This window comes from Vipera berus (genome assembly GCF_964194415.1).
Source record: "Vipera berus genome assembly, chromosome: 4".
NCBI classification, from domain to species: domain Eukaryota; kingdom Metazoa; phylum Chordata; class Lepidosauria; order Squamata; family Viperidae; genus Vipera; species Vipera berus.
In genome coordinates, this window is record NC_138206.1 from 9,242,276 (window position 1) to 9,265,785 (window position 23,510).

At 41.0% G+C, this 23,510-nt stretch overlaps 1 protein-coding gene across 7 annotated transcripts in view; it reads right to left on the reverse strand.

Moving 5' to 3' along the window:
- Positions 1–23,510, reverse strand: part of PICALM (phosphatidylinositol binding clathrin assembly protein) — a 76,475-nt gene that overhangs the window by 19,307 nt on the left and 33,658 nt on the right. For 2 of the 7 annotated variants that reach the window (XM_081327238.1, XM_081327243.1), the window contains exons 7-15: positions 21,239–21,345; positions 17,926–17,967; positions 16,633–16,718; positions 15,635–15,758; positions 13,059–13,195; positions 12,192–12,292; positions 6,952–7,092; positions 5,310–5,390; positions 857–964 (exon numbers count right to left, since the gene is read on the reverse strand). In XM_081327238.1, coding sequence (XP_081183364.1) covers positions 857–964; positions 5,310–5,390; positions 6,952–7,092; positions 12,192–12,292; positions 13,059–13,195; positions 15,635–15,758; positions 16,633–16,718; positions 17,926–17,967; positions 21,239–21,345 — 927 coding nt within the window. Of the gene's footprint in view, positions 1–856; positions 965–5,309; positions 5,391–6,951; positions 7,093–12,191; positions 12,293–13,058; positions 13,196–13,665; positions 13,714–15,634; positions 15,759–16,632; positions 16,719–17,925; positions 17,968–21,238; positions 21,346–23,510 lie in introns of all 7 variants that reach the window. The other 5 variants (XM_081327237.1, XM_081327239.1, XM_081327240.1 and 2 more) reach the window with 5 other exon arrangements.

Consider the following 23,510-nt stretch of genomic DNA (forward strand, 5'->3'; position numbering starts at 1 on the left):
CCTCACTGTTTCCAGATGACCTTGTGGAGCTAAGACTGAATGTATTTCAGCTTGGATGACCACCATGAAATTGTACATTGGCTCCCGACCGGCCGGGGCCAGGGCCAGGGCCAAGGCAGCGGGGGGCTGTGCCCTCACTGGCTTTGCAGGCCACATAAAACCACTTCGTGGGCCAGATCCGGCCCCTGGGCCTTGTGTTTGACATGTCTACACTAAATGAACTGTTGTTAAGTGAGGACTATCTGTATAGCTAAAAACACTTTAGGAATTCTGCTTCTATGCTTCAAAAGAAAAAAAAAGGTGACTAAAATACTGCCATCATTCTGTAAAATAAAGTTGATAATTCCAGAAAATCTGGGATCAAAACTGAAACAAGAGTAAAAGGAATCTTACATCCGAAAAAGCTGGTAATATCCTGTATTCTTGCAAAATTAACTTTTGAGGGGGAAAAAATCACTTCACCAAGGGTGAGAAGATTCATAGATTTGATGAGTGGATCTCAAGCTGCTGATCTTTGGGAAACACAGCGTTTAAAAGATTCCTTTTAGGAAGACTCAAGAGATCTCCATGCAGTTGTGTGCCATTTTTTCTTTACTCTCTGAACAGGATTAAGGGGTCCTTGGTGCTCTCTGAGCTGGGTTGTTTTCTTGCAGACGTTTTGTTACCCAACTAGGTAACATCATTAGTGCCAATGCGTATCATTGCACTGATGAAGTTACCTAGTTGGGTAATGAAATGTCTGCAACAAAATAACTCAGCTCAGAGAACACCAAGGACCCCTTCCAATTCGACCCTGAGCTATAAATATTCTCCTTTATCACAACAGGATCAAATAAGGGCTACTTAAAAGACTTACCACCAGAATCCACTAACGCATTTGAACTTCTGTTTCCAAACACAGACTCAAAGTCAACATTAAGGCCCGCTGATGGTTGCGATGGGGCAACAGAAGATGGCGTAAACCCTGCCAACAAAAATGGGGGAAATTATTTATGAGCAATATATATACATTCCCAGTTTGCAGACAACAAATATTGCCATGAATTATTGTGATGGTTGATAGAATTCAAACACTGGATAACAAATCAGGAACTCTGGAAGAAAGTTCCATGATTCAAACAGTGAAAAATTCAGAAAATTGTAGAATTGGAAGCATCCATAGAGGTCACTGAGTTAATACTTTGCCCATTTCAGGAATACAAATTAAAATATTCTTAGCAGATGGCCATTTAACTTCTGCTTGACAGCAGAAGTAAATGGAAGTACTGCATGAGCCATTTTTTGTATCTAGAAATGTTCAACAATACATCATTTATTGTTTGACATGTATTCCCTAATGATCTGAGGTAATCTTCCTTCCTTCCTTTCCATGTCTGTCTGTCTGTCTGTCTACCTACCTTATACAAAAATATACTTTTATGTACTTTAAATAAATAATTTTAACATTACTACTGAGCTGGCGTCACTGTAATTTTCTATTTCAATTCACAACTTGTAAAAATAGTTTTCAAAAATTACTCTGATTTATTTCTACCACTGATCATTCCATAAAGATTCCTATATTTGAATCACAGGCCATTTAAATGATATTTAGAACCTACATGATAACTACCTTGAGTTTTCAAATTAAGTTCCCAAAAATATTTTACAGAAGTCAAGAATGTTTTACACTCCGTTTCCATCAAGCAGTCATGCTACATCTTCCACAGATATCCACATATTTTATGACTTGCCTTTTATTAAATCTCTTGCAACAACAATCACCAAAAAATTGGGTGGGAACAAGGACCAATTTTTAAAGAAATAACTATGCCACTTTTTGTATGCCAAATCTACTGATATTTCAGCACCAGGACAAAATCAAGAGGGGACCGTAATGTGAAATATAAGTGTTATGAGTTTGCTGACAATATTCAAAAAGAAATACAGGTAGTCCTCAACTAACGACCATAATTGAGCCCAAAATTTCTGTTGCTAAGTGAGACATTTGTTAAGTGAGTTTTGTCCCATTTTACGACCTTTTTCACCACTGTTGTTAAGTGAATCACTACACGGTTGTTAATGGAATTTGGCTTCCCATTCACTTTGCTTGTCAGGAGGTCACAAAGTGGAATCACATGACCCCAGACACTGCAACGGTCATAAATATGAGACTTTGAAAACGTGACCTTGGGGATGCTGCAATGGTCATGAGAAAAACGGTCATAAGGCACGTTTTTCAGTGCCACTATATAACTTTGAACAGTCACTAAACGAACTGTTGTAAGTCAAGGACTATCTGTATATACAATGCCATGTAATTTCAACTTATTTCCTTTTGTTGCCCGCAACAATTTTGGCAAAGCTTGAATTTAAAAGAAACCTCCAGGCAAATTCAGTAATTAGATTACTGCAATAGTGACCACAATGAATGTGTTATTAGAAATAGCAAAGCCATGGAACAAAAGCAGAGAAGGAAATACAATCCCAGCATGGAAACACACGGTTGTCCCTACAGCTTGTATTGTACGTATAACCGGTTAGCTGAACAGAAGTCCTTCCAAAAGTATTATTAGTTTCGTAAACCTGGAAATGGCATACAAGAACTAAAACACTACACAGTAATCGCATTAGAAGATGAGATAGACAGATAGTTATTTATAGTCATATTAGTACGCCGCAGAATGCCAAAATGTCAAAAAGGCAAATGCTTGATTGGAAATCTTCAAATCATCAAATGAAAACATGGCAATATATTCAGGAAACAGAACTTCACAAAAACAGATTCGGATTTCAGAATTTCATTACAAGTTTCTGAACTCGCAACACGACAGCCTGTTCTTTTTAGGAAGACCAGATAGGCAAAAAAAAAACCAACAACCCCAAAACACAGAAAACAGAAAACAGAAAAAATCAAAATCAAAATCTTTCTTCTGAACATTTCCTTACTTAACCAATTAATCAGTTTCAATTCTATCTAAAGGTTTGCCTCTGTTGAAAAATATATATATATTTCTACTCTTCTACTCCCAAACATAGAAGAGCTTCAAGTTCCTAACCGGGTTTCTTACGCCTCATTGCAATAGGAGGCAAACTGTACAGCACTGATTAAAATTCAGATAATGACTTCTGGCTTGTTTTCAAGGATCAGGATAACAAAATGATAAAGGTTGGAAGGGACCTTGGAGGTCGTCTAGTCCAACCCCCTGCTCGAGCAGGAAGCCTTATACCATTTCTGACAAATGGTTGTCCAATCTCTTCTAGAAAACCTCCACGGATGGAGCACCCACAACTTCTGGAGGCAGGTCGTTCCACTGGTTAATTGTTCTCACTGTCAGGAAATTTCTCCTTAGTTCCAGGTTGCTTCTCTCCTTGATTAGTTTCCATCCGTTGCTTCTTGTTCTGCTTTCAGATATTTTGGAGAATAGGTCGACACCCCCCCCACATCTTCTTTGTGGCACCCCACATTATAAATTTAAACAAATGGGCACCAAATATATCATGTTAGGGTGCTTTGTAGCCTAATAGATTTCCCCATAGTAACTCTTTTGTCTCCCCTATATCCATCTAGGACTCTCACAGCTTTTTTTGAGTCTTACCTTATGCCCTTTATACTCACTGTATTTGTATATGTGTATTTTATAACTCTTTTCAGATTTTTCGCTGGCATGCATTTTATGCTTCTTTTAAATGACCGTAGCCCACTCCATTACGCTGGTTTATGACCATAATAAAGAGTGACTGATACTCCCAATCACTCATTGATCAAGACACCATTTACTTGCTGTTAGTCAGAAACGGTAGTTAACTGTAAAAGGATGTTGACTAAGATTTTATAAACAAAATAATGGAGTTTCCAGCAGGTCCAGGATGACAAGATGAACCGTTGAGCTGATTAAAGTGGCTCCTAGGTTCCTGACACACTTCTATGAAAAAATAATTTGCTCCTTTTTGAATTTTCTGAACTTCTCCATATCTGTGCTATGGAATGTTAACTTCATGTTACTAATTATTGTGTTACTAATACACAATTGGAATCCAACAGAACAGGCAACATATTTTCGGGTGCTCCCTCACCACATGATAGTAAGTTATCACCCCCTTAAGATTCAGAAACTCTAGTTATTCACCAACTCTAGCTATAATAATTGCAACCAATGCTTTCTGTAATTGGTGATTAATCTCTGATGGGGCTGTGTAAGAATTCTGGTCTGTTAATTGAGGTTTACTAGCACAGAGTTGCTCATTTTAGGTCCTGTTATGTTTTTATGAGGTTTAGGCTAGCAAACAATCCAAAAAATGTAAATGAAAATTACTTTTCCACAGAACTGTATGGTCCGTATGTTATCACTGTGCTGAGAACAACTCAAAATATAACTATATGTATTCTATTCCAAATGGGATAAAGATATTGTACTAAGCATCTTCTAATGCAACTAACACCAGCTTTTTTTTTAAAAAAGGACTTTTCCTCAGTAGGGTAAGAATTACTCAAATAGTGCAGACTGTTTCCCACATTCTCCATTTTAAAACGGCTATGAAACCAAAACTGCTATCAACTGCGTGTCAGTTTTCCTATTTAAGGAAAGACCAACCAGAATGCCTTTTCATACAAGTTGAACTTTTATCTTAAGGTAATAAAATGTATAAAGGCAGTAGGCTTACTTAGGAAAACCATCACCAGAAGAATATCTATGGAGATTCAATGTCATACAAGTCATGGTTGTCCCAAGGGTGTTTTTTTCAAAAGACAACTCGGACTTTCTTTGTTTTGCTTGAAGACGTTTCGCTTCTCGTCCAAGAAGCTTCTTCGGTTCTTCTTCAGAAGCTTCTTGGACGAGAAGCGAAACGTCTTCAAGCAAAAGGAAGTCCAAGTTGTCTTTTAAAAAGACATCACCAGAAGATATAGGATTTATGATTCAACAAGAGCAGAAACTGATAGGCAAAAACTCGTATTTATAATATTTTGGACGACAATATATTGCTTTTCAAAAAAAAAAGAGAAATTAAAAAGTCCTTTGATGTTTAAAGAACATAAGCTGTTTCTCTCCCCCCCCCCCATTTTTAAAACGTCTTTGAGTCAGTGTCGACTCCTGGCAACAGCCTGAACTGGTCCCTGCAGTTTTCTTGGCAAAGTTTCAGAGGCGCTGCTTCTTTCTTATGGCCGAGAGAGAATGACTGGTCCAAGGTCACCCAGCTGGCTTTGTACATATCAGGACTAGAACTCACAATTCATTCACCTGAAGGTTTAACAACTGAATCAACTATGAACTTCCGTCTGCATGAGGGACAAAACTCCTGTGCTCTAAAAAAAATTTTTTTTTACCTACCTTCAAATAGACCAGCTACAGTTGAGGGTTCGCTGCAGAAATGGGAAGCATTAGGATAAGCTTGTGGGCCACAAAAAGAATCTGATAGAAGCAGGTGAAGCAGAAAAGCAAAAGAGGAATGTTATGGAAAAAGAAAAACAATGCACACTATTATATGGTTAACCAAACATTCAGACGCTAAGTTAAGACTATAACTGCATGACATCAGAGAGAGAGAGAGAGAGAGAGAGAGAGAGAGAGAGAGAGAGAGAGAGAATGTTAAATGTTACATTTTATATCTCAAAAGAGGGGGAAAGTAAAGTGGGAGAGCTGATTACAAGTAGTCCTCGAGATACAACAGTTTGTTTACTGACAGTTGAAAGTTACAACGGCACTGAAAAAAGTGACTTATGACCGTTTTTCACCTTTACGACCTTTGCAGCATTCCCCTTGGTCACGTGATCACAATCCAGATGCTTGGCAACTGACCCCATATTTATGACGGTTGCATCGTCCTGAGGTCATGTGATCACCATTTGCGACCTTCTGACAAGCAAAGTCAATGGGGAAGCCAGATGCACTCAACAACCGGGTTACTACAGTAACTTACCAACTGCAGCGATTCACTTAACAACTGTGGCAAGAAAGGACGTAAAGTAGGGCAAAACTAGCTTAACAAACGTCTTACTTAACAACAGAAATTTGGGGCTCAATCAAAAGTTGAGTGGATGATTATATGGGTTTCCCCAGGGGGGTCTGGTTAAAAAAACAAAACAGCTTGAAGTCATTTAGACAACCAGAAAAGCTAAACTGAAAGTCAAAGGTTTGGGCACAAAAGATTTTGGGCTTATATTAATGATTATATTATATATTAATGATTGACTAAAGCAAAGTTTAATCCCTTCCAGGAGAAAATCAATGAAAAACTGATACTGAGTCAAACAGAGAGAAGACAAGACAGGTAGATGGAAAGGAATCTAACATAACCCCCTCCCCATCATTCACTTGTCTTTAAAATTTGGTGATATAGGTAGTCCTCAACTTATGTTAACAATTTTTCAAAGTTACAACGCCACAACATTGCAATTCAGGTGCTTGTGAACTGACAAATGGTTGCTGCATCTTGAGGCCACGTGACCAGAAATTTGCAATCTTCCCAGCCGGGTAAGCTGGTAAGCAAAGTCAATTGGGGAAGCTGGATCTGCTTAACGATAGCGTGATCCCCTTAACAACCACGTGACTTGCTTAACAACCACGGTAAAAATGGTCATCAAATCATTCTGGGCACGTGATGCATTGCCTACTCACCATATTGGCTTAGCAACTGAAATCCCAGTCCCACTGGTGGTCATAAGGTGAGGACTACCTGGGGTTAACCTAAATCAGGGGTCTCTAAACTTGGCAACTTTAAGACTTGTGGACTTCAACTTCCGGTAGTCCTCAGCCGGTCAGCCGAGGAATTCTGGGAGTTGAAGTTTCGCAACTCTTAAAAGTCGCCAGGTTTGGCGGCTCCTGAATTAAATGATCAGCAGATTATTAAGATAAGATGTTCAGAAACTGACTCTTTTTTTTTGCCCCTCCTACTGAAAGGCCTTAGAATTTGCCTACGATTGACAAGTCCCATCAGAGAAAAGAAAAGCCAGCCAGCCAGCCAGTACTTTACCAACAAACATCTCGTGAGTTGGTGTCCTAGAAGTGAAAGAAGGGAGTGCATCAGAGGAGGTGTGATTGCTAGGTTTTGTGAGGAAAGGATTTAAGTTTGGAATGGCATCATCAACGGCATCCGGAGTGGATGTGAAAGGATCTGCAACAGTCCAGGTGGAACAAGAAGGAAAAGGAAGGGGAACCAAATTAGCTACGCGTTAGTATTCAGGAAGAACATAAGCAGATACTTCATCGTTTACAGTTTGCATCCAGATCACGCAGGGGGCATATTTGATAGATTAAATTACTCTGGCTAATGCATGCAATAACTCTTTATCCTCGTTCTACCTGGTGGCCTGAATGACAATCAGCCACTCTTTTCTAATGGGGAGAATGGCTGCTCTTTCTAGTTAAGTGGAATGTTAAACTGCAATTATGAGTTTCGAAATCTGGTTAATGTGACACCCCCCCCAGTGGTTTGCATACTATCCTTAGCTACACCTTTGCATACTATCTTTAGCTAAAAAAAACCCCTACTAATTACACTCTAATTTTAAATTTTGGGGCTATTGATTTAATTTTATTTTAATTTTTATATTGTATTGTTTTAATTTTGCCCTGTAAACTGCCCTGGGTCCTTCGGGAAAAGGGTGGTATATAAATTGAATTAAATAAATAAATAAACCCCATGTGCTCTGAATCACATCTTTTGTCTTCAAATCAAAATAGCTTATCACGATCAAGCTAAATTAGTTAGTTTCTTCAGAATCCGGCTCAGCTCCTGATGACTTCACGAACATATTTTTCTGATTTTCGTGACAACAACAGTGAAGTGATTTGCACTGCTCTTTTCGGGGATTTTTCCTTTTTTCCTTTTTTTTGCAATTTTCCAGTATAATTTATAGCCTAGGGATTTCCTGCCAGTCTCTCACTCAAGTACTAATCAGGTCTGACCATGCTTTAGCTTTTCAAGGTTGATTGAGATTGGCTAGATATTATCTCTCCAAGCTGAGCTGTAACACTGCAAAAGTTTCCTTTCATTGCTATATACAGTTGTCTATTTAACCTACAGATTTACTAACATCTCTGCAAATTTCAAAAAAGCGTCTATTTAACCTACAGATTTACTAACATCTCTGCAAATTTCAAAAAAGCTTCAGAAATGAAGTAAGAAGTGCAACCTATCTATGTGGTTTCTAAGAGTCAACAGCGACCGGATTGGGACTGGATTTATCAGTCAATCAATAAATGGAAAGTAAATGCCAGGACTTCAAGGGGGAGGTACATATACTTCCATCATTGTTGGAAGGAAAGTCCCGCAGTCAACTTGTACTTTGGACTTTTACCATCTGTGCATGCAATTAATCTTCGTCTACGCTCACTTCAGGATGTTAAGATACTGAACTGGTATGTCCAACACAAGCACCTTTTGTCTGAAACTGTACAATGGAACTGATGTCGTTCACAATGTCTATTGTACAACCAAGCTTCTTTTGTCAAATAGAACACTGATTGGAGTCTTGCACCTCCGTAAAGATTAACAAATGTATTACAGCATGAAATCTCTCAGAAGATCAGGGCCCATTTTATCAACCCTATGAAATAGTCTTCTCAGTTGCTGTTAGAAGGCACCTTGGTTGAAATGGCAAGTTTCTCCATCACAGGCCACGACCGTTCATGTTTTCAGTACTACCTCTTTCAAATACCTTATACAGCAACTCTAACAGAGAACTCTTGATACACTATTGGAGATTAAGGTAAAGGTTCCCCCGCACATGCATGCTAGTCGTTTCCAACTCTAGGGGCCGGTGCTCATCTCCGTTTCAAAGCCGAAGAACCAGCGCTTGTCCGAGGACGTCTCCGTGGTCATATGGCCGGCATGACTAGACGCCAAAGGCGCACGGAACGCTGTTACCTTCCCACCGGAGTGGTCCCTATTTTTCTAATTGCATTTTTATGTGCTTTCGAACTGCTAGGTTGGCAGAAGCTGGGACGAATAACAGGCGCTCACTCTGTTACGCGGCACTCGGGATTCGACCCGCCAAACTGCCGACCATCTGATTGACAAGCTCAGCGTCCTAACCCACTGAGCCACCGCGTCAGATTAGAGGCAAGCAAATCAACAGCTCATTCGGATCCTTGTGGGTTTTGGATATGAATTCCACAGGCCTAATTCATTCGTTCAGGGATTTTTGTTCCTCCCACCTCCTAACATTCTGAGTGGCGCACAGTATAATGTCTCTTATTTTATACATACAGTTGGCTTATAAACTTCGATGGTTTATCAAAAAAAATATCAAAGCAGAGTACAAATTAAAAGCCACTTTCTAGTCTTTTTAAAGGTTAAAGATCAGTTTTCTCAGTTCAATATGGAGACTAAATGCAGGTAGCAGAAAACTAAGCCTCAAGTTGTGAGATTTTTTTTTTGTCTTTTAGCTTTCTCCTCTATGAACAAAATTGCAAACAGGGACTCTCTTATGCCATCTAGCAAGCATTTCTAACGTTTGCTTCCAATGTCTATAGAGATTCGCAGTCCATCCACATCACGGTTGTCCCCAAGGTGCTTTTTCAAGAGGCAACTGGACTTTGCTTTTCCTTGAAGACGTTTCCCTTCTCATCCAAGAAGCTTCCTCAGTTCTGGCTCAGTTTGACTCTATTCTCAAGTCAGAACTGAAGAAGCTTCTTGGATGAAAAGCAAAACATCTTCAAGAGAAAGCAAAGAAAGCCCAGTTGTCACGCGAAAAAGCACCTTTGGTTCCGCTTCCAATCGTCACAATCTCAAAGCAGAAATGAACTTTCCAAAGCTGCCTGGGCCTCTTCCAAAATGGGGGGGGGGGGGCTCAAAACCCCAGAGCAACCCCAGAGGTTCCTGCTGAATTATACTTTCGGCATGACAGAGAGGAACAAGGGGAGTAATCCTACTGAAATGCACTGAAAGAATTTTAAACTTAATGGAAACAAAATCTCTTTTTATCCAGCGCTTCTCCATTTCTTCAACACGCTGCTTCAAGGCAAAAAAAAAAAGCAGCTATCCCCCCAAAGGCTACACAGCTTAATTATAAGTCCATTCTAGCTCAGGATTATGGGGCAGGTGATAGAAGATAAAGCTGAACATATGCATCAAATGACAGATTGAGTTAAAAAAAACACACACACCTTACTGTGGCTTATCATTTTCTCTAGGAAAGCTCTCAGAACTATAATTATGACTTTACAGATTTTCTTCCATGTACTTAGCAACTTTAGATAGGTTGCTGCTTTGGCTATCACAACCAAAAAAAAAAGGGGGGGGAGGAATTCTGCTTCAGCCCCCTTCCCGCTTAATGAACAGCTACCACAGAAACATGGTTACTCTGAATCATCTCATATAAAACACTTATCTCACTGCAATGTGAAAGGCAGATCAGATAGAAAAAGCAAGCAGGGAAAAAGAACTGCATTGTTACTTAGGAAAAAAAGAAGATAAAGAGGAAATAAAAATCCTAACCTAAGGAGCTTTTAATATTCTTTCTAAACTGCCACGATTCTTTTCAAACAAAGCAAAGCAGCAAATACAAAACAGAATCGTGCTTACGGGTATTTTTATTTTTAATTCTTAAATTCTGGAAAGTGACAGTAATAAATTCATCTTCCAAGATTGTAGGCTTGCAGAGAGGATCCTGCTATTTTAGAGTGGCTTAGTTTTGTTGATTGCATTTTTAATAAGGCAAGCTTTTTGGGCATAATTTTTTTTTAATGGAAAAGCATTGTGGCAGAGTTACATCTAATTCCTTTCTTAGTTAGGAAGTACTATGAATGTCATTTTGAGTTCCTGACGGAAAGACAAGCGCAACAAACAGATAGATATGGCTCATAGTATGTCCACATCAAATGGTTTCACGAATAACAATGTTATTTTAGATAAATAATAGGCATGCAACTTGTTTGAATTCTCTCCTTCATCGGAACCATGACAAACAAACTGTGTGGCCGAAAAAGTTCCATATAAAATAATGGTCAACAAAGAGCCTTGACAGAAGAATCCTAAGACTGGATTTTGAAAGGATCAACCCTTCTATGCTATAAGGAAGCTTCCTGTTTTTTTACTTCAAAGTATTTCTACAAATAATATATATATATTTTCCTATCCAGAGACTGAAAGCAGACTGAAACCTACTTATTACTCTTTGTTAAAGTCAACCTGACAGTTGAAGCCTGAAACCTACTCCCTCTGGTTTGATGCAAAAATGAAGACCGACCATTACGGAGAAAGGGAGACTTAGAATAGAATTGTAATGAGCCACGCGCAACTTCCTTAACAGTGAGGCATAATGTGGATCTTACATATCGTTCTCTTGAATTATTTTAAAATTGTTTTATTCAGGTCTGACGGATACCCTCTCAACTTTTAATCTATAAATTTAGGTTATCTAAATACCTACCTATACATTTCAGTCTCTTGCTTAAAGGTAAAGTTAAAGGTTCCCCCGCACATGCATGCTAGTCGTTTCCAACTCTAGGGGCCGGTGCTCATCTCCGTTTCAAAGCTGAAGAGCTTGTCCGAGGACGTCTCCGTGGTCATGTGGCCGGCATGACTAGACGCCAAAGGCGCATGGAACGTTGTTACCTTCCCACCGTAGTGGTCCCTTTTTTTCTACTTGCATTTTGACGTGCTTTCGAACTGCTAGGTTGGCAGAAGCTGGGACGAGTAACAGGCGCTCACTCTATTACGCGGCACTCGGGATTCGACCCGCCAAACTGCCGACCTTCTGATCGACAAGCTCAGCGTCCTAACCCACTGAGCCACCACGTCCCTCTTGCTTAATCCTGGCTAAATAAGGTCCATCGCTTCCCAAAGCACCAGTACAACTGAACCCAGAGCACACAGTTTGGAGACTGGAAATAAGCTGGCACGGTGTTGATTTGTTTTTACTTTTCTTGTTAGCTATATATTTTGTCCTGCTATTGAAATCCCACCTGTGTTTGCAAACATTGCTCAAAGAACGGGAGAGGGGGGGCAAACCAACCCGTAATGGACGTTGCTCGATATTTATACAACACAGCAGCCCAATAAAAGAAATAGCAATTTGATAACCTTGATGGAAATTCAAAACAAAACTTGTTCTGATCCATGAAAAGTTGAAGGCTTGAAAAAAACATGCGGTCCCACCCATTTAGAAATATCAAAATGATGACTTCTAGCAACCAAAGACGGCAGAGATTGTGCATTTTTATTGAGAGAAGGAGTGGCTATGTCACAGTCACAACAAAATCTCTTACCTGCCCAGGTGCCTCCCACTTGCGGTGCAGAGGACATTGGATGCACACCTGGATGAAAAGCTGGCTGTAAATCAAGCAAGTCATTTGGCAGCTTTGAGGAACTACAGAAACAGTAACACAGAGAGGAGCATCGTAAATATTTAAAACAACAGCGCCACTTGTTCCATTTAAGAAGCTCTTCAGCACAGCCCCCTGCGAACACACCCAGACTGGGGCCAGGATACACCACCCGGGAAACCAAAGTCGGAAACTAAAGAGGCAGCTCATGAGACCCAAGGAGGCTGCTATTCCCAAAGGACACTTTCCCTCGTAGTTCCATGTTACAAAACAGCATCTTAGTATCTCCCCTCTGGGCCAAAAACCTCTTCCTGCAATGTAATTCAGGGGGTGGGGAATGGTGCTGGAGAAACGGGAACACTAGGACCTCTTTTTATTTATTATGTATTGTATTCCACTTTTTTTTTACAAATAACTTGGGCCAACATATCCAATACACCAGAGGTGTCCCAACCTTTTGGGCACCAGGGATCGGTTTCGTGGAGAGAGGTTTTTCTGCGGACCGGAGGGGTGTGTGGTTTTGTGTGCTGCCTGCATCCCGTGGATGGGGGCTTTGCTTGTTTACGTGGCCAGGTTGCTGGCATGCTGTGGCCTGGTACCGGTCTAAGGACCGGGGTTGAAGACCCCTACAACACACCTCCCCCCCAATTGTCTCTACAACAGCAACCCTGTGAGGTGAATCGGGCAGAGAGATTGTGACTAGCCCAAAGTCACCCGCCCCTGGCTTTCGGCCTGTGTGTCTCACTGTTGCTTTGACACTACTAGAAAGAGTGGCATTTCCCTAACATTAACACCTTTTCTGAATCTTACCTGTTTGAAGAACTGGGTATGGAAAAAATATCAATAGCTGGTGTGGTCATTATACTTCCTGCAGTATTAGACACAGGGGACGAGGCTGTGGTTAAAGAAGAGTGAGGTTTCTTTGCAAGCTCTTTGAGACGCTGTTCCTATTGGGAGAATAAAGCCAGAATAGGAAATCAGGTCATTTGACGCCCCAAAACAAGTCATTTTTGGCTTCAATAATAACGTGAAATAAACAAAAGGCCCAAACAAAGGTTTTCGACCACTAGAAACCAAAGCCTGTTAAAACTCCCCAAGCATAAAATACCATTCAGGTATACATTATTCCTGTTCAACACTGGTTTGTAATAACTTTGTGCATGAAACTCTGTGATTTCAAAGAGGTGGCTGCAAAATGTCTTCCGGTGGGGAAACAAGCTGTCTTGTTAACACTTCAATAGGCTTTTGAATTTTTCACACTTGAAACAGTTTGACGCTAAGTGTTTTGCACACTGGTGTTTCAAACGATGATGCCGAAGTGGATAGTATAAAAGTATACATCGTAGACAGCATTTATACATCATTTCCCAAACAAGACAGCTGTTTCTAAATACATTTAACATTGAAAATAACCTACCTTGTCCAGTGGTACGGTTTTTTTTCCCCCAAGCTGAGTTCCTGGGAACTAATAGAAAAAAAAATATCTCTGCAAGGGATTGTGTGTGTGTGTGTGTGTGAGAGAGAGAGAGAGAGAGAGACAGACAGACAGACAGACAGAGACAGACTTTCTGCAAAGGACTAAAGAAAAAAAATCACCTCTGCAAGGGGATAATAGGGGAAAAAAACCTCCACAAGGAATTGGGGGGGGGATCTACTCCAATCTCAAGACTGTTCTTGAAATCTCATTTATCACAACACCTGTGTTACACCATAGAACACCAGTATTCTATGCAAGTGATCACTAGCTTCCAACCCCTCTTTTGTCTTCCCACATGCACACACACAAACCTAACTTCCTGGGTGGATTCCTTGCAATGACTAAACCCCACTGAGATGTGCGGGGAATGAACAAAGAAAGTTCAGATTATATTGCGGAACTGGTAGGTTGACAATCCCAGTTGCCCTGCTATTCTCCCTCCTCTTCTATACTCCAAGAGAGGAAGAGAAGAAAATAAAATTCAAATTCTGAATATTACAAAATTCTTTATAATGACTGACTCAAAGGATACAGGGAGAGGAAAAATCAGAGAGAGCTGTTCTTTAGTATCACTAGTGCAGGGGTAGGCAACCTTGGCTCTTTTATGATTCGTGGACTTCAACTCCCAGAATTCCTGAGCCAGCAGCATGGCTCAGCTTGGAAACCTCTCACTTTTCCCTCAGCACGGCTGGCTCAGGAATTCTGGGAGTTGAAGTCCATGACTCATGAAGGGGCCATGGCTCCCCCATGCTGGCTCAGGAATTCTGGGAGTTGAAGTCCACAAGTCATGAAGGGACCATAGTTCCCCCATGCTGGCTCAGGAATTCTGGGAGTTAAAGTCCACGAGTCATAAAAGAGCCAAGGTTGCCTACCCCTGCACTAGTAGGATTACCCTGCTTTCCATTTCTAAGTCTATTACCAACTGACAATTTTAAATACTGTACTGCTTAGCTTAAATCCTCTACTAAGCTACGTATTGTTTGTAAATTGGCTTGGGTGCTCTGAATCCAAAAATTTTGAAATAACTCTCACATGTTCCATTGCTATTGGTCACCACGATGTAAAAAAGATGTTGAGACTCTAGAAAGAGTCCAGAGAAGAGCAACAAAGATGATTGGGGGACTGGAGGCTAAAACATATAGGGAACGGTTGCTGGAATTGGGTATGTGTAGTTTAACGAAGAGAAGGGTGAGGGGTGACATGATAGCAGTGTTCCAATATCTCAGGGGCTGCCCCAAAGAAGAGGGAGTCAAGCTGTTCTCCAGGGCACCTGAGAGCAGGACAAGAAGCAACGGATGGAAACTAGTCAAGGAGAGAAGCAACCTAGAACTGAGGAGAAATTTCCTGAAAGTTAGAACAACTAACCAGTGGAACAACCTGCCTCCAGAAGTGGTGAATGCTCCAACACTGGAAGTTTTTAAGAAGAGACTAGACAGCCATTTGCCTGAAATGGTATAGGGTTTCCTGTCTGAGCAGGGGGTTGGACTAGATGACCTCCAAGGTCCCTTCCTCCTCCTCCTCCTCCTCCTCCTCCTCCTCCTTCTTCTTATTCTTATTAAAATGATGAGGTTCCGTTGAGAAACTACGGTAGAGAGTGCAACCCGCTTTCTATCACTAGCATTTTGAGTCCTGATCAGGTGTCCTGGGCATTTTTAAAAGAAAATTGGTTTCAAAACTTGAAAAGGTATTTTATTCAGCCCATTTTTAAAAAATCTTTCTGCAATCCAAGGCACATCGTACATACAGAAGGGGACTTAAAAAGCAGTGTTTCTCAATCACGGCAACTTTACGCTGCATGGACTTCAAATTCCCAGAATTCCGCCCAGCTGGGAATGGATTGAAAGTCCCCGCATCTTAAATTTGCCACGGTTGAGGTGGACTGGTCTAAAGGAAGAAAACCAACACCAACCTTTAGAACTTTTAAACGGGCTTGTTCTTCCTCCAGCGCAGCTTGTTTTTCCCTTTCATCGACTCTGGTGAGAGAGAGGCCGGTACTTGCGAGGGAAGAAACTGCATTGGAAAGCGTGGTAGCCCTAGCAAAATGGGATAATAGGAAACCGACTGTTACATATTGTAGACAGGAAAAGGGATTCTGTTGGGGGATGCTTCTGCGGCCCTCCCCTGTGGCCCGATCCGGGCTCCGGAGGCCTTTTCCAGGACTCTGCTGCCCAGATCTGAGCCCGGGAGATGCCTATGTAATCCTCCAGCGGCCCGTTTCCAGGCGGCAATGGCCTGGAAAAGCCCTCTGGAGCCCCGGATCGGGCTGCAGGGGACAAGCAGCAGAAGCGTCCCCGGGCCTCAGATCTGGGCGGCAGTGGCCTGCAAAAGGCACCAAGAGCCTGGATCGGGCCGTGGGGGAAGCGCGCAAGTGTCCCCCGGCCTCAGATCCGGGCAGTAGCGGCCTGGAAAAGGCCTCCGGAGCCCCAACCCAGCCTCTAGAGGGATGTGGAAGCTTCCACCGGCTTCGGTTCCGCTCTCGTGTTGCAGAGAACAGAGACCTAAAGTACCATGAGATCACGCGAGATCAGTAGCGTGAGATCTCGCGTGAACTTGCGTTACGTTAGGCCTCCATTCTCTGCGAACGCACCGAAGGCCTGGAGCAGCCAAGAAAGCGAAGGATCTTGATTTTAGCAGAGCGAGTATTGAAGGCCTGGTGCCTGGGGAGACCCGGAACTGGAGCGGGGAGGGAGGGAATAACCAGTGAATGTTGCAGATCCACTGCAGTCGCTCGTACGGGTGAACGACTGCCTTGGTGCGGCAACAGTCATAATTTCAGGACTTGCTTGTAAGCACTAGGGGGCGCTCACCACGTAACCTTGAACGAGCATTAAGTGAACGCTCGTAACTCGGGGATTACTTGTATTGAAGGCATATCTGAAGAAGCTACAAAAAGCCTCCGAGACCTACCTGCTAGCAGCAGTGGAATCTTTGATTTTCTTTCCTTCCAAGGAGGCCAGGTGCTGTTCTAAAGCATCCAGAAGACTACTTGGTGCCTACAAGACAATTCATCAAATGGTTAGAAAATCCAAAACATTTAATGCCGACCTTCCCAGTAATGTGGACATTTTGTAAGTCGTGGTGGCATAGTGGCTAGAATGCAGTATTGCAGGCTAACTCTGCTGACTGCCAGCAGTTCAATCCTGACAGGGCTCAAGGTTGATTCAGCCTTCCATCCTTCCAAGGTGGGTAAAATGAGGACCCAGATTATCGGGGCAATATACCGACTCTGTAAACCGCTTAGAGAGGGCTGTAAAGCACTATGAAGCGGTATATAAGTCTAAGTGCTATTGCTATTGTAAGTCCCTGAAGATCTGGCAAGCCTGTTGTTATGGCCAAAAGCATAACAAAAATGATGAAAAAAACATTAAAAGCAATAAAAACCATTGCAAAAGCATAAACATAATCTTCAGGATTATTGGTTTTGTAACCCTATACTTGCTGCCTAGTTGTAATTGCAAGGTTGGCAGCAATATAAAGTCATTATCATCATCATCATCATCATTCTCCAGTGATTAAAATGTATTAAGTAGAATGTGGGATTCCATTATATTGTCAGACACGGATTTAAAAAAAAGATCATAAATTTAAGAAAAAAGCAGATAAAGTAGTACATTTAAGAACTGGCAGTTAGTTATTCCACATTCCAAGGAATAAAATTTTAAAGCAGTTACTACTTAAGCCAAATATTAATTACTATAAATCTCTGTCATCCTTTCTTGTTTCTTGGCAATTATATACTGTTCTGAGGTGGTGGTGTTTTTTAGCTTAGTACGAAAATTCAAAATATGATTTCCATTCAAGAACATGGCACTTTTAAGGAATTTTTTAAAAATAAATATATCCCCACCTCTGTCACCACAATGACATGCGGCGACAGAGGTTTAAAGTAAAACAAAAATATCCATAGCAAAGGGACAAAATATAAATCAAAAGGGGAAAATGGCAGACAAGAATAAAAACTATCAGTCCCTTCCCCCAGCTTATCAAGGATCAACCATGAAGAATGTAAAAATTGCCTATGCAAAAGTTGAACCATGGGTAAAACTGCAGATTTTAATCGCCCGGTTTTTATACCAAAAAATTCTCCATTCTACAAGTATGATGAAAAATCAATACATTTGAAATTACGTCAAAACTGTCTTTTTCGACAACTCAACATGGCATGTACAACCAACATAATAATTACTAATAAGGATTTACCTGGGAAAGATCTGGTATGTCTCCTCTGTCTATCCCCACTTGCTGCAAGAACAAAGAGATGTAATGAGATAAAGGCCTCAGCCACATTTTGACTAAAAACAAGCTCATTGGCGATTATATCATAAAAGGAGGATGATTGACACAGTGAACAGTATTACAAAAGGGGAAAAAAAACTGAAGACAAACTTTTCACTGTATGAGATGAACAACATGTATCTGTAATCCCTGCTGTACTGCACTACATTACTATCAACATATTATAATGTATTACAATGTACAGGTAGTCCTCGATTTAAGGCCACAATGGAGCCCACAAATGCTGTTGATAAGCGAGACAGTTCAGTGAGTTTGGCCACAATTTGTGACCTTTCTTGCCACAGTTGTTAAGTGAATCGCTGCAGTTGGTAAGTTAGCAACCTTGTTGTTAAGTGAATCTGGCTTCCCCATTGACTTTGCTTGTCGGAAAGTCGTAAAAAGGGATCACATAACCCTGGAATGCTACAAGCGTCATAAATATGAGTCAGTTGCCAAATGTCTGAATTTTGATCTTGTGACCATGGAGCAATGGTCCCTAAGTATGAAAAATGGTTGTTAAGTCACTTTTTTCAGTGCTGTTGTAACTTCAAACTGTCATTAAATGAATAGTTGTAAGTCGAGGACTTACAGGTTCATTCATTCATTCACTCACCTGTAATGCACTACAACTACACTACAACCGCTAGTGGACATGCTGACAACTACAAATGTATTGTGATCTTGAAAGTTCTACTGTTCTTTACATTTAATATTTTAACACAGATACGCAGCGAAGATCACAATGTCTTAACTCATCAAAATAATAAAAATAATGAACGTTTTGTGAGCAAGACCATTTGTTTTAAGCAAACAAGCACATTCAGATCCAAAACACAATGGATCCTGGAGCTATAATACCGGCAAAATTGCAAATGTGCACGTTTCTTTGGATTGCTGCTATGAGAATCAATAACTTTTCTTTGCTAAGCCTCTTTTCCAGAGAGGTTAAACTCAGGAAGAACATTTTTAACTTCCCGACAATCTGCTTCGCGTTTTTAGATGTCCAGGGAAAAATCTGCAGCATGCTACATTAAGCAGTAATAGAAACATCTGCTTTTTTTTTTATGCTGTGGCCCTTTATTGTGGTGGACCGGAGTTTGCAGGTCCCTTTGCTGCTGCTAAGAAGGAAGCCAAACCATATTGCTCCAATGAACTTTCAATCTGAACGATGCAGTTGACTAACATGTTCATTGTTAAAGAGTTTGACCATAATCATTATTATGATGGTTTACGCCTTCTATGTCAAAACCCTTCAGTGGCTTGGAAATTGGACGGCACAGCAGTGGCGTAGCGTGGGGGGTGCAGGGGGGGCCGGCCGCACCGGGCGCAACATCTGGGGGGGGCACGCTCGCACTGAGCTGCTCAGGGAGCCCCAAGGGCTGCACAGAGTCGGCTTGGCTCCGCTCTCGAGCTGCTCTTTCTTGCAAAGCGAAACGAGTCCGGCAGGTGAGATGGGTGGCCACATAAACTGAATAAAATAAATAGAAGCGCCCAACTCTCCGCCCAGGCTCAGGCCAACCGCAAGCGCCCCGCAGGCGCCCCGGCAGGCTTGGCCGAGCGAAGACGGACCCGCCGGCCGGCTGGCCTAGCTTCGTGCACATGCGTGGCTTTATTTAGCGGGGCTCACGTGCGAGCTTGAATGCAGCGGCTCTTGCAGGTCGGAGCCCCGCCCAGCCGCCCTCGAGAGGGACCCGGAAGCATCCCGCATGCGCGCGACTCTTCTTGGAAAGTCTACGCCGCTGCGGGGCGCGTCTTTTCGGCGGTGCCATGACGTCACCGGGTTAGGGGGCGCAAATTGCCCTGGGTGCTGACAACCCACGCTACGCCACTGCGGCACAGTAATGAAATGCAAGTATAGCTAGTCCTCGACTTATAATCACATCAAAGCCCAAAATTTCTGTTGTTAAGCATAACATTTTTAAAGTGACTTTTGCCCCATTTTACGACCTTTCTTGCCACAGTTGTTAAGTGAATCACTGCAGTTTTTAAGCTAGTCATGTGGTTCTTCAGAGAATCTGGTTTCCCCTTTGACTTTGCTGGTCGCAAAAGGAGATCACGTGACCCCAGGACACTACAACCGTCGTAAATATGAGTCAGTTGCCGAGCAGCTGAATTCTGACCAGGTGACCACAGGGATGCTGCAACGGTCGTAAGTGTGAAAAACAGTCACTTTTTTCAGTGCAGTTGTAACTTTGGTCACTAAATGAACTGCTGTAAGTAAGTTGAGGGCTACCTGTACAAATAATAAATATGCAGAGAAATTGGTAGCATGGACCTTTTAAAGTAATTAATTAATTCAGACAAATCAAATCAACTCCCTAGGGTTGAAGGAAGACAGCCTTCCTTTAGCACACAGGATCAGAAATATTAAACAAAAGATTTTTTGTAGTTTTTACCTTCTGCCTTCCGGGTCAAAAATGCAAGAACAGAATTCTAAATAAAATTATTAAGCCTTTTCACTGCAATAATGGTCTCCCTAGGGGAGGAGTAGGCAACCTTGGCTCGTTTATGACTCGTGGACTTCAACTCCCAGAATTCCTGAGCCGACATGGCTCAGCATGGAAACCTTTCCCTTTCTCCTCAGCATGGCTGGCTCGGGAATTCTGGGAGTTGAAGTCCACGAGTCATAAAAGAGCCAAGGTTGCCTACCCCTGGTCTATTGGCAGTAGCATTCTAGTTTTGTAACCAATCTTTTAATCATTTCCTTCTTCATTGTCTTACTTTTTTCCCTAGGACCCCTCATTTTAACGTTCTGTGCTTTTCACAACAGATCCAGCAATTTTCAGTCAACAAGTTGCCCAGAGAATATGGCAATACAATAATACATTTTAAAGACGATTCCTATTATGTAAGAACACTTAGGATTGTATATCAACAGTGTTGGAAAGCAGCCAACTTGAATGAAATACTCACAAAATCTAAATCTGCACTAATATTAATCTTCCCAATACTTCCATTGGATTTTTCTTCAGGGGGGTTTAATCTAAGCCAGTATTTCTCAATCTTGGCCATTTTAAGATAGGTGGTCTTCAACTCTGGAATTCCCCAGCCACCCATGGCTAGGGAATTCTGGGAGTTGAAATCAAGCTATTCTAAAGTGGCCAAGATTGAGAAGCAATGATCTAAGCTTTCAATGTAATTTTTAAACACTCCATAAACTCTGGACAATAATCTCCAGTCAAATTATAGTAAATAATAAAATAGTAAAAATAGTCTTTGTGGACCAAGCAATTTTTACCTCTGCAACTTTGAGAAACTCAGAAATTCTTGCCATTCTAGTCAGAAACTTCTTATATATGTCAAGGGCTTCCTTGCATTGATTCTTTTTCATGTCAAAGTATTTTTCTGCAGAAGGAAAAACAATTTAAATGACAACAGTCAAGATAATCATCTTGTTTACAGCAAAAATCTGTATTTTACATAATTACAAAGATCAGAGGCGTTCGCAACTGTTCACTTTATTAAAATTTAAACATCACGAACATTTCCTTGCAATCTTGACAATGTATTATGAAGAGCTGATGCACCAATAAGAGTTCCAAAATAAGAAAGAGTGGGATGCGAGCTGGAATTAAATTCAAACAGGTAATTACTTAAAATTAGAACTTTGAAAAAGCCTCTGTTTATACTAAATACTAAAATGAAATTCCACAGCATAAATATATATTTAAGCTGCTCTAAAAACACCACCAAAATTACCCTTAAATTAAAAAATGCTATATATACATACAACAAATGGAAAAATTTTATCCAAGGCTACATTAAAACTACCACTTGCTCTAGTTTTTATCATTTATGTGTGTGACTTGTATCTGTTTATTCCATTTTCTCTGTCAATCACAACTACCAGCCTGGCCTTTAAAACATCAGTTTTCAGATCCCCATTTTGCACCATACAATCTAACCCGGGTGGCAAATCATAGGTTCTTAGCAAACACCACCACTTTATTGCACACCAAACTACATTCACATCTTCAATCAGCACAACTCAAGTGAGTGGCTTCTTACACATTTCACATAATTGCACGTGAAACTGCATGTCTCTTACATATTAATTCATAAACACATTCATTAACGAAGGGGACATCCTTGCTCCCCGTGCTCTCTATCCACACTGAATTGCCTTCTAAATATTCAATAAAATATGTGCTATATTTCCCTATGTTGCTCTATTCCATAACCAACACTTAAACCATATTAAATAAAAATAAATAAATAAAACCATATTAAATAAATAAAAATTTAATAAAACTAAAACTAAACTAAACTAAACTATTAATATCAAATATTCCATAATTCAAGCCTAAGCAGGTTGTCATATGCTTTCACTAAAGATACAGTACACTTTTAAAACTATAAATTTCCGAATGACCAGCCGACGGGCAAAAATCTGACCTGCACACTCAATGTCTGATGTAGAGTGGAAGGGCACTTTTCAAATTGTGTTCATTATCGCCTCTTCTACAATTTTGAACAAAATTATGCCCAATACCTTCCTGAATTTTAATGTTACCCAATTCCCAGGCCAGACGGACCCAGTATGCATTTGGGGCTTTGCAACACCAAGGAGCTTGTAACTTGCTGGCAGGTAGTTCCGCTTCAGTTAATTTTACAGCGCTAATGATAATCTATGCCTTATTGTACCCCAGACCTGTCCAGCTGCAGAAAATTAGTAAGTGAGGAATGTACCAGTTCTGTTGCACCTGCAACAATTCTGAAAATATCAAGAACAGGGCAGGAAGACACTTTATTTTCTTTATTGTTGCTCTGCACATACAGGTAGTCTTGACGTATGACAAGCCAAAGTTCCAACAGATACCCCCCCCCAAAGGGACTTATAACCCAGTTTTGAAGTTATAGGTTGCTCCCTGCCAATGGTAACATGGCTGCATTTTGGATACTCGGCAACCGGTTCGCATTTATGGCATCTGCACTGCCCTGCAGTCACACGATCATGATTTACGACATTTTAGCCAGAACTGGTGTTTTAATTCCAGTTTCCAGCAAAATTCACCCAACAGCGAACAATGAGTTCAACCACTGCAAAAAAAGGTTGCAAGAATAGATCTGGTCATGGGGTGCCCGACTTGTACCACCATAATTGCCAGGCAAAATTACAGTCGTAAGTCGAGGACTACCTGTAGTCTAAAAAGCAGAAATCAGAAATTTAACTTATCAAGAATGAGACAAACTACAAATTGATTGTCGTATTTTCCAGCCTTCATTTCCTCTTTACATAAGAGTTGATTCAGTGACTAGCAGAGTATGAATTTTGATTATAACATTAAATTCCATACACTGGGTGTAGGGTATTCCCTATTAAATGGACCTCTATAGCTTACTCAACTTGGAGACGTGGCACCTATTCCTAATCAATCTAACAAACCAAGGTTATGACCCTTGAGTTCAGATCAAATCTATTACCAATATCGGCATATTCCATAAATAAGGAGCAAAGAGAAAATGCCATTTGATTATGTGATGACTGGCCATAAAGAAAATTATAATTT